This window comes from Actinia tenebrosa, unplaced genomic scaffold, assembly GCF_029948245.1.
Source record: "Actinia tenebrosa isolate PJP-AT-01 unplaced genomic scaffold, QUT_ActTen_1.0 PGA_scaffold5__44_contigs__length_20552954, whole genome shotgun sequence".
NCBI lineage: Eukaryota > Metazoa > Cnidaria > Anthozoa > Actiniaria > Actiniidae > Actinia > Actinia tenebrosa.
In genome coordinates, this window is record NW_028292582.1 from 5,160,688 (window position 1) to 5,172,800 (window position 12,113).

Consider the following 12,113-nt stretch of genomic DNA (forward strand, 5'->3'; position numbering starts at 1 on the left):
CAAAGTAGAAACGCGCCTCGGCCTTTTCTGTTTGAGAGCAATCAAAGTCACTTCAAATGAGATCGCTTTACCCGACCAACTGTGATTGAAAACAGCATAGACTAGACTAAAGAGCATTCGGGTGGAGCCAAGTATAGCTGGAGCACTATTACCACACGGTTTTAGAGCGTACTGTCAGTTGGCCAATAAAAGTCTTAAAATCTTAATAACATATTCATAAACACTCTAAAGGGGATCTTCAGTCACTAAGTCAAATTGAACGAAATCTTTTGATGACGTACAGATAATAATTTTTATTTTCCGGCTACCCCCGCATTCAGAGTTCGAAGCCAGTTTTTGGCTTTTGATCCGTGTAAGCGTCCTAGCCATGATTGATAAAACATTGTCGAGTTTTTTCTCAGTTTTCACAATTACTTCCCTGCTAGAAGAGTAGATTTTTTCTTTGGTCAAGAAGGCAGACCCGAAAGAGAAGAGACTTTGCTCGTAGGAAACACAAATTCAACTACCCTTGAATTACGAAGTGCAAGCCATATCTAAAAACATTTAGAAAACTCATTAATAATTCATGAAGAAAACACAAAAGAAATCATGACCATGAAGGTGATTTTATATCGGATAAAGATTCGTCTTCATTTGCATAAACTTTAACTCGGATTTTCTCTATCAAACTTGGTTCATTTCGTAAAAAAATCGGTACACAATGAGAACAAACATCATAAGTTTTCTAAGCCGTTCAATAATCTCGCAGATCGTGGTTTATCGGGTCTTTATACCCGATAAAACACTCCTGCTCGTTTATTAAACATTACTTAGTTAACAACTATTTAGTTGTCAATTGGCTACGGAATTCACTCAGGCAAGTAAAGACTAAACAATGACGTGTAAAGGTATTTGCTTTTGTTCCAAATCCGGTTCTGTTCCAGTAACATCCACTATTTTGTACAAAATAGTTGCAATTAGACAATACATTTTTGGCTTTTGCTTCACGCCAGGATATATTATGGCGTGCAATCCATACTGTAAATAAACTGATTGCTTTTTTGCCTTCACCTTTAACATTTGAATTCATGCTTTCATCAGTGTGTGAGTAATGAGTTGTTGAAGTGTGCTGATTATGATGGCTAATTTGTCTGAAAAAAAGATTACTTTCACCCAGGTTATTTCGCGTCTCGGAAGGCTTCTAGCCAAGAAAATGGGCTAAACACGGCGAACCTAAAACTGGAAAAGGGGCGAGAGATGCTAAAACAGCGATAGTCGGCAGTCAGCGGTGTTACGCAAAAACCACAGGTTACCCAGACCAAAAAAAGAAAGTTTTAGACTTGTAGTATTTCTACCCATATAAAATTTCCGTTTTCTTCTCTCCTCTAAAATTTAGGTAAGTTTGATTTTTATTAGTGTTTCTTTGTTTGCTTTTTTTCTTAATTTTCAATTGCAAATCATTTGTCTTTTTCCATATACATATAAATTAGCTATATTGTCGTATTTACATTTCTATGGTTATAAAATCAATATTGACAATTCTGTTCTGTTTAAAAAAATTTTAACAAAGAGTGCTGACAAATCTCCAGTCGATCTCGTACCCAGAGCCCACGTTCCTATTGTCCAGCGTGGGCTTCTGGGTCCGAAAATGGTCTCGACCAGTGTCATGCAACAAAACTACAGGGAGCCCAGGCCTAACTTTTAAGTCGCTCATCTTTACTACATCTAACTATTTTAGGCAATATAAACGCCATTTAATTCAACTTATTGCTGGGGTAATTTCTTTTTTCCATTCAAAACACTCGTCATTCTCTCGAGTAATACTCTCTTCTTTACCGAAAACTTTTTAAGAAGATACATTAATATGGATGTGTCACGTGATCTGAAACAGGATAATATCACGCCCACACTGAAAATCTCTATATAAACACATTTTTTCTTTTTCTGATTTAATCAGTATCAGTTATATTAAAAAGCTAAGCCTTGGCTTCCAGTGACTGGCGACTTGTCACGCAAGTATTAATTTAGTGATAAAAGTGTCACGCGTTACACATAAATGCGAGTTATCTAAAATCCAGAACAGGTTCGTGAGGTAACGCAGCCCGTCTGGGATAAAACACCAGGTTTTCTTCGTACTGCAGGAAGTTTTCAACAGAAGACATGTAGATATCTGCAAGTCGCATAAGACGGCGCGTGAAGAAGGTAGGGTTGTGGTACGTGCGAAAGACGCTGCCGAACTGCGGGTTGAACATGACTTTTAGCTTCTTTCTGCAAAGAAAAAGAAAGTGTATCAAACAGATTTCGTACGAAAGATCGTCATAGAGCAGTTTTCGTATGACTGTGAAAAAATTACAACACGAGCACGGTCTTACGGCAAGGGATACGCCAGACCAATCACATTACTCGAAAAGCTCTACTCTCTATCCAATCAAATACCCGGAACACGGCGCAGACACGGAACGCCAAGTCAAGGCACTGTCAGACCAATCACCGTTCATCACGGATACAGCACGGCACGCTTACGGCACTGAGCTTTACACAGAAATACGAAACCTACTCTATAGTGGCATCGGTTTACATCTCACCGTAGTTGTCTTCGTTCGGCTTTCCATTCTTCAACTGTGGACATTATCTCTGCACGGTCGTGGGCCTGGAATAAGGAGTACAGAATTTATTTGAGCAACACTATTATTATCATCAACACCATCATTATTATTACAAGCAATAACTTCATTACTATCACTTTATCATCACCACAACCACCATCACCACCATCATAATCATCACCAGTGTCGTCTTCATCTTTACCATCATCATCAACGTCATCACCAACATCATATCATCATGCTGTAACACCACCGCCACAATTATAATCATCTACAACACCACTACCACCATCACCAATACCACCATCACCAACACCACCACCAACATCATCATCATCATCACCATCATTATTCTTACCAGTACCATTTTCATCTCCACCATCATCATCATCACCATCAACATCCTATCATTAACAACACTATCATCTTCATCACCAACATCATATCAGCATGCTGTAACACCACCGCCACAATTATCATCATCTACAACACCACTACTACCACCATACCACCACCGCCACCACCACCATCATCACCATAACCATCATTATTCTCACCAGTACCATTTTCATCTCCACCATCATCATCATCACCCATCAACATCCTATCATTAACAACACTATCATCTTCATCACCAACATCATATCAGCAAGCTGTAACACCACCGCCACAATTATCATCATCTACAACACCACTACTACCACCATACCACCACCGCCACCACCACCATCATCACCATCACACGCCACCACCGCCACCACCACCATCATCATCATCATCACACGCCATAGTATATGCCTTACTTACCTGTAACTCTGCAATAAGATCTTGTAAGGTGAATAGCCACGTCACAGATTTCTGGTATTCTGGATCGTTACATATCTTAATCTCTTGCTGGGGAAAAAGTCACACAAAAAATCCAATAATTACAAAAAACGGACGTCTACTTCATCCTAGAGGTACAACCATTCATTGTAATGGCTCAGGTCACCGTTTTCTTTGGAGCAATTGAGGTGCTCTTTTCTGGATTGGAAATTGAACATTGATTATAGTACAGAATTTCGAACAAAAAAGTGGAAATGAAAAATAGATCCAAATATACCTCTAACTCAGGAACGACTGCACCTGTGCGCCATCCATGATGAAGAACTGGATCCTGGGAAGATAGAGAAACGAGTTACGCCTAGTCTAGAAGCACGGGTGATGTACGCTGCTAATGTGCCACCTATTACGGCTGCGGTCACAGGTTCAATCCCCGGTCTCACCATCAAGATACAAGATACAAAAATACAAAAATTACAAAAATAGTTTTAGCTACAGTATTATGGAACATTATGGAACAGTCTTCCATGTGACGTAAGACACGCGAAATCCTTCGGGGTATTTAAACGCGCAATCAAAGAAATACTCTAAGGCACGGCATTTACGGAAAGCAGCTGTTAATAAAATTGTATATAGTTTAGATAGATTTTAGATTTTTTAGTTATTTATAGTTTTATATTAATGTTGTAAGTATATAGCTGATGAATTAAAGATTATCTATATGTGAGTAGAGTTGCTTGTCAGTTCTCTCTTGTACTTCGAGGGTTTTTCCACAGGTTTTCTAGCCTGTGTAGCGGCCCTCAATAAATCGTGCTGGGATCGTGGGGTTGGGATTCGAAGGGGGGCTGGGGAGGAGAACCGGAGGGGTAGGTAGGGCCTGCAAATTTGGGCCTGCAAGAATCATCATGTCTGACTGTTCTCCGGTTTTTCTCCCAACGGAAAAATCGACTTCTAAATTCTAAACTGATCATAGTATGAGGGCTACTTCGTTGGCTAGCAAGTCCTACCCTCGTAAAGCAAGAGCGATTTTTAACAGCAAAATCTGATAATGTTAGCAGCAATAAATAAGGCTTACCAAAAAGAACCTCTTACCTTAAGGTCACTGTACACGTGATCGCCAAAGTAAAGTACATTTGGTCCATACCAGCCAGTAAACTTAATGAACTGTTCAACGTTCCCCTAAAACAGGTACGCATACAATAATCAGAGATTGGGTTGAAGATTGATAAGAAGTCGCCAATACCATATAGCACGCCTGAATTTCATTCTCTATCCACTAGACTGCTAGCAGTCCCTCTATTTCCCTTAGTCACTGTCCGTCTGTCTGTCCGTGTCGATTGGCCGAGGAAGATTGGTTACGAGTCAAAGCCCCTTGGGGAGGGGGCTGGGAAGGGAAGGACGAAAGGAAAATAGAAGGACTGCTCGCAGTCTATCTATCCACCGAAATGCGTTCCATTAACCCATCACGAGTTTCACACTGAGATGTGTGCGCAATAATGAAAAGAGAAAATTTCTTGGTTTTTTTTATGCTATTACTTGCCTCAAGGTAGATTTTGCCCTTTTCGAACTTGGATACCTTCCGCCATGTTGGAAGGCCCTGAGTAGTGTCTAAATAGCGAAAAGGCCTAGTGGGAAATAGAAACGATTATGAGTTTGGCCAAGTACACTCAAAGAGCTGATAGCTGGTTTGAAAGAAGGTGCCTCTCTCTGTCGGTTTTGCTTACTCATCATTTGTGTTTAGGTTAATTTTCCTCTCGCTCCGTTTTTTTCCCAACAGCTCTTCTAATGCTCGATTTCTACCATTAAGGTATCAGTCACAGTGCGTGCTTACCTGTATACTTGTTTAAAGAAAGCTGGTTTTCTAGCTCTAGTTACAATGACATCAAACAGATCAGTCCATTCTGTTCCTATCATGTGCTGCATGCCGCGATCCCTGTCAATCAATGAAAAATTCCTCATTAGCATTTTATAAGCCTTGCGTTCAATCTTCTATGCTAGACTTTTATAGAGCTTTGAAGTTGTGACGTATTTCCGGGTCCGACTTCTCACAAAGACTACCAAGAGAAAGTGGAAAATGTTCTCAATGAATTAACCTCCAGGTCATATTTCAATGCTTCTGGTCAACAAGGGAGGAGCATGCGCACTGCACCAAAAGTGTTCCTAGTTGACATAAAAGTATATATTGTGCACAGCTCAAAAGTGCTTCTACTCAGCAAGGGAGCATGCACACTGTTCCAATAGTGTTCCTGGTCGACATAAAAGTATACATTGTGCACAGCTCAACGGTGCTTCTACTCAACAAGGGAGCATGCGCACTGCACCAATAGTGTTCCTAGTCGACATAAAAGTATACATTGTGCACAGCTCAACAGTGCTTCTGGTCAACAAGGGGGCATGCGCACTGCACCAATAGTGTTCCTGGTCGACATTAAAGTATACGTTGTGCACAGCTCAACAGTGCTTCTGGTCAACAAGAGAGCATGCATGTTATAATAGTTTCATGTGTAGCTGTGACTCGTTTATATCATACTCACACAAATGCATATGGACTGTTTGTAATCAGGAATAGCTTTTTACCAGATGACACCATTTTATTGAGCAACTGTCCTAATCGCGGACTCTTCTCAAGGTATGTTCCTGTGGAATACAGCAATATATCATTTTAATGCTTTGACATGCTGTACAATATGAATTTCACAAATAGATATTAAAACTAGTTGTCTGCGGCCTTAAATACAGCAAAATTGTAGACATGTTTTTTTGAATGCTTATTTAAATTTACGTAGAATAATTGGATGAATTTGTCCATAGATTTGTGGGGGGAGGGGGGGGAGGAAGGGGAAGCAGACAGAAAATCGACCTACCTATGTTATCCATAACAGCCTCATACATCTGCCCTGAAGCGTGAACACTCTCTACTGCACTCTAATAACAATAAGAGGAATGCCTTGCAATTTGATTGGTTTACAATTGCTTACTATAAATCATGTGAATTTTGTTGACAGTTGACTGGGGGCAATTAATATGCTACCAGTGACTTTTAAGTCAGAACATGTCAATATGAGTCCTCAAAGTATTCTAGCTGATTATTTCTATGGCCTGAAACCAGAAATCAAGATACGGATACAAACACCAAGATATCCCTTGAGATTACTTTCCCCAGTCAAAACATAGGTTTTGTTAGAAGTGGTGTCTATTGATAGAAGTAAATTGTAGCATTCACAAGATGTCCTTATCAGTCATTGAAGATTTTACTCTATTCCTTTACTTACCACACAATCATGAAATAGATTCTCAGGGTCATACGGAATTCCCTTTTGATAAAGAAACTGCAGAAAAAAGGAGGCATTTATCTTTAAAAAAACTTTTATTGAAAAAGGTAGCCCAAAATCTGTTTGTGGTAGCCATATAATTCTATAAAGTAAATGTATGGGGTTTTCGAATTTTCCAAGATATCTAGAAGCTTGGGCTACCTGTGGAAAATGGTGACCCTATGTTCATTCCCATGAGAATAGCCCTGTGTAGACTCATCCTGAAGCATTGAATGTGAGTCTACAATGGTAAAATCTGATGTGTAAGAAAGGTCAATGATTCAAATTTCCTCTGGATTTGATACAGTAATGATGAAAAGGTAAATTATACACCGTGAAAAGATGAAAAAACTTACTGACGTTTCGGACGCTAGTCCTTCGTCGGAGTAAAAGAGAAAGAAGTGGTAGAAAGGAGTGTATATATGATAGAATAAGACAAAAGAAACCAATGAGAGCAAGGTAGGCAAGGAAACAAAAACAAACAATCAAAAGACAAAAGAAAAGGTTAGTTGAAAATAAAGCGTTCATTAATCCCGTTGGGACTAAGAGTGCCCAATAGGTGAATAAGCCGCATTTCTTTGGTCTTTCGACAATCATTGTTGCCGTTAAGCAAAGAAAGACCGAAAACAATGAAATCAGAAAGCTAACCATTCTCTTTCTGACTTCATTGTTTTCGGTCTTTCTTTGCTTAACGGCAACAATGATTGTCGAAAGACCAAAGAAATGCGGCTTATTCACCTATTGGGCACTCTTAGTCCCAACGGGATTAATGAACGCTTTATTTTCAACTAACCTTTTCTTTTGTCTTTTGATTGTTTGTTTTTGTTTCCTTGCCTACCTTGCTCTCATTGGTTTCTTTTGTCTTATTCTATCATATATACACTCCTTTCTACCACTTCTTTCTCTTTTACTCCGACGAAGGACTAGCGTCCGAAACGTCAGTAAGTTTTTTCATCTTTTCACGGTGTATAATTTACCTTTTCATCATTACTGTTTCATTAGAAACACCGACGCAGCTCACACTAGTTTTTAGCTAGTTATATCTTTTTATCTCTGGATTTGATAAGAATGTGGGTGAGTTGAAGATTTAGTAGTCAAGCATATTAATATATAAAAAGAAGTGGGTTGTCTCTGATTATTTTATTTTTAAGTTTTGATCAGGTCACAGCGACCTTCATCAGATATGTATAGCTATGTAAATTAATTACAAGGTTTTTAAAGCAAAGTGAGTAGTAGGAGATAAGGGGTGAATACTTACCTCAGCAACATTTGACAGTAGACACATCTCTGGATAGGAAAACATGTCAATCATGTGGTGCATTGTTTGTCCAAGTTCCTAAAATTCAGTATAAAAATTGAGTGGCCATATAAGAAATAAAGAAGTAAAAAAACTGTGATGTGTAAGCTGGGCCCAGGAAATGCCAAAGACAAGTCACAAATTTATAACCATGGCATGTTCTGGCTAAAGATCTTGGCAAAAGATGAAATGATAAAACTAAATACTGCAACCTCCCTGAAGCCACACACACACTAATCTTCATAGTTTTCATGTGTAGATTTGTCTAAGAGGATGCAACAACTACTGATAAATCTTCATTGAAAAACAATTACTGGAAATTACGACTTTAGTAAGTGGACAAAGTGTGTAATTCATTAAAAAGTCAATCTTAAACCATGTGGTCTGTAATGCATGCGTAGGACTACATGTTACAGTCAACTGCTTTTGTATCATAGCAAAGCAAGAGGCAGTGTCTCATCAAGAAGCTTATTGTTTACATTACATATCAGAGTTCAATCCAGTAGTTTACACTGTGGTTCTAAAAAACTACAATTCTGTGGAGGTTCTATAAAAGTACAATTATCAAACTCATTAATAATTCATGAGGAAAACACAACAGAAATCACGACCGTGAAGAGAGTTGTAAATCTTATACAAAACTATGTTCATTTGCATAAACTTTAAGTTGGATTTTCTTGGCCAAATTCACTTTAATTTTGAAAATTTTAGTGAAACACAAAGGAACTAACCTAGACGTTTGATAAGTCATATACAGTATTCATGTCCGTGTTGTATCAGATATACAATCACTCGGCTACCCCTCGTGGTTGTATATCTGATACAACACGGCCACTCATACTGTGTACATTACTTATTGCCTACTAAAATATACAACCAACCCCTCTCCCACCATCTTTTCTGCTTTTAGTACTTACATTAAGGTGTAAATCTGGGTTGATTTTAGAAATGGACAGGTGAATTCCACCATATATCCTGAATACCTCTTCATCTGGTATTTGCTGTAAACCTCTTGAATGTATAGGAATTAAAGAATCTTCATTGATATATTACATAGAGCATGTACTTCAATATTGCATGCTGCAGCCATGATATTGCTTGTGTCCCCCTCTCTACACTGCATGCAGCTTCGCTAGCAATCTAATCACATTTAAGCTGATCCAAGGAATCAAATCCGAGACCCAATAGACGAGAAGGAAGTGCACTACCCCTACACCACCCTTGATTCCCAATTTCTAATTAATCCTTACCTATACACAGATCCAAGCATGATGTTGTGGAAGGCATCAATTTTCATCAGCAAACCCTGAAGATATCATACATGTAATTTTGCAACATTGTAACTAACTTTACAACCATTTTCATTATTACACAACCAAGAAAACTAGCCAAAATTCCAGAAATTTGGGCTCTTGTTCTGAGTAATTTAGAAGCCTTTAAACATATTTAATACCCTGAAACGACCTCTGGGCTGATAAAAATCAGGGCAATGCTAACTCACAGATCAAACCCCGAAACGAACTCTGGGTTGATCAAAGTCATGGCACAACTAACTCACAGATCAAAACCTGGTCAGAACAACTTCTGGGCTGATCAAAGTCAGGACAAGGCTAACTCACAGATCAAACCCCTGTCAGAACAACTTCAGGGCTGATAAGTCAGGACAAGGCTAACTCACAAAAATGAAATGGAATTTGTCGTGTGAGTTTTGTGGAGAAAGAAAAACCAGAGAGTCAGTGGAAAAAACTCTTGAATCGTGCGAGTCAAGGAGTCAAACCAGAGACCCCAGAGGTAAAATGCAGTTCACCGTTGCTACACCACCCTTGATTTTAACTGCATAGAAGCCAAAAACCTAATCATCTTGACTTGTCTTAGTTGCTTAATATTGTGACAGTGTAGGTAAAGCTGCAATTCAACAAAAGTCAGACTACTCACATTAGCTGTGTCATAGTGCAGTCCTCTAACAGCATAATCTGGTCTGTACTTCATTCCTTCAACGCCTTTGGGGTACTAAAAAGAACATTAAAATGTTAAAGTCATGGTGAACACAATGCCTTATAATACACTCTACAAAATTACTTGATTCTGATTGGACAAGAGGAGCATATTTAAACCCCAAATTGTACTCTGTAGAGTACCAATTAAGTTGCTCAATTTTGTTGAGTGTATTATAAACAAAATTAAACAATCTTCTCGTACAATTAGGTTTTTTTAGATACTGTGATGTTAATGAAAGGTCTCAAATTGAACTCACCAAGAAGCTCGTCCAATTTTGAAAACTTTGAAAACATCACTCGTACCTATAAATTTGAATTGTAATCAAGACCATGCGATTTCAAACTACCATCTTGAACATGGCTCCATACATCTTCAGCCTCCTTCACATGCATTATTGTTAAAGACCTTAGTCATTGAGGATGGCTACACCAAAAAGAAGATGCGATTGAATTTTTAATGCACCTTTCCATTGCCGTTATCTCTAGGATATGAAATAGCACCAACTGACATTCTAGGGAGAATAGCAATGTATAAGGTTTTTATTGTCAGTCCCAGATCCTCTTGAGCTGAGGGGAGGGGCCTTTTTTAAGAACGCAATACTCAAAGCATCATTGCTTACCCCATAAAAGCTGATTAAATTACCAATGGCCAAGTCATAAATTAGGAAGTGAAGAGCATCAGAGTAGGACGCTAGGGTATAATCATAATCAAATCCATAGACATCGATGTACTTGAGGCTGAGCTCATTGTTGGCAAATATTCCTCTCTCATCCCTGATGGTATGCTGGAAGGACTCTGCAACAAAGACCAAAAGAAATGCCTGTGGTGGTATAACATAGGGATAGACTTGTACCCAGTCACTTCCCTTGTCTTATTGATCTCATGCTGTGGTTGATGGGAAGGATTTAGTGAGTTCCCTGTTTCTCTCTCCTTCCCAAAAGCCACCGCGCGCATTAAAAAAGCGTGAGTGACAACTGGGTATGAGTCTGACGTAGTGATCAGACTAACACAGCAATTATGCATTTTTATGCAAAATATAAGCACAAAAAATGCCTTTTCACAAATATTTTGATTGTGTTGACAAGGGCTTCATAAATATTGATCGACGCCCACAACACAATGCTTGGGACCCAAACATGTCCCAGGACTCACTTCACTTGTGTTGACAAGCTAGGGTTTCCTAAATATTCATTGGCACCCACAACACAATGCTTGGGACCCAAATATGTCCCAGGACTCACTTCACTTGTGTTGACAAGGGCTTCCTAAATATTGATTGACATCCACAACACAATGCTTGGGAGGAGTTATACAATGATCATGCAGGACCATCAAAACACTCTGAGAGCAGATAAGAGAATATTTATCTTTCCTCTTAGGGCGGGCCCACTACTGGCTGGATCTAAAACCAAAACAGAGGGCATATGCACTAACTTTGCCAATGCACAAGCTTCACAACAGCTAGGGCATAAACAAAATCCTAGCAAACTCTAGTCTTCGACAAACAAAGCTAACCAAGCCATAGTTTCAAATAGCGAGATATAAAACAAGACTGAGATGGTTAATAATTGAAAACTTTTTGAAAACCAAGCATCAAAGCGAGAAAAAAACAAATGGTGATTAAATTTTAAAGCATAAAACCAAAACAATGGATTTTCACATCCTCTTCCCTTGACACTTGAGTTATAAAGACAGAGATATGTCAAATATTAACACAGTTGAGTCTTATGTGATGAACATTTCTTTCTAAAATGGAAAATATTTCGTCCAATTTTGAGTTTCAGTTCTGATCAAATACCTGAAATATTGCGTTTGTGATGATCGTAATCGTCTTTGATCTCCTGAATGCTTCGAGTGTTTCTAAGTCCATCAAACCATCGAACCTGGCTGGGTTTTAGTAAGTATTTTGGGGATATTTTTGCTTGTAAAGACAGAAGTTTGTCAAGGCGTCGTAACAAAGACACCATCTTTGTGAAGTTTGTACTACTGATGGCGCGTGTACACAACACAGGGAACCCAATCGATGTAAACATCGAATAACTGACGACGTGAAGTTGAGAAATTTTCTTATCTTTTTCCCTGAGTTGAGAGACAAATAGC

At 38.8% G+C, this 12,113-nt stretch overlaps 1 protein-coding gene across 1 annotated transcript; it reads right to left on the bottom strand.

Annotated features, from left to right (window-relative positions):
* Nucleotides 1-1,370: 1,370 nt before the first annotated feature.
* Nucleotides 1,371-11,996, bottom strand: LOC116291608 (5'-nucleotidase domain-containing protein 3). Its single transcript, XM_031698788.2, has 16 exons — nucleotides 11,812-11,996; nucleotides 10,633-10,808; nucleotides 9,951-10,025; nucleotides 9,266-9,321; nucleotides 8,933-9,026; nucleotides 7,977-8,054; nucleotides 6,680-6,736; nucleotides 6,272-6,332; nucleotides 5,942-6,044; nucleotides 5,239-5,340; nucleotides 4,948-5,032; nucleotides 4,500-4,586; nucleotides 3,688-3,741; nucleotides 3,393-3,479; nucleotides 2,565-2,629; nucleotides 1,371-2,247 (listed from the first exon to the last, which is right to left on the bottom strand). The coding sequence occupies exons 1-16, from the start codon at nucleotides 11,978-11,980 to the stop codon at nucleotides 2,043-2,045; spliced, it is 1,554 nt and encodes a 517-aa protein (XP_031554648.2). The 5' UTR covers nucleotides 11,981-11,996; the 3' UTR covers nucleotides 1,371-2,042.
* Between the last annotated feature and the right edge of the window lie 117 nt (nucleotides 11,997-12,113).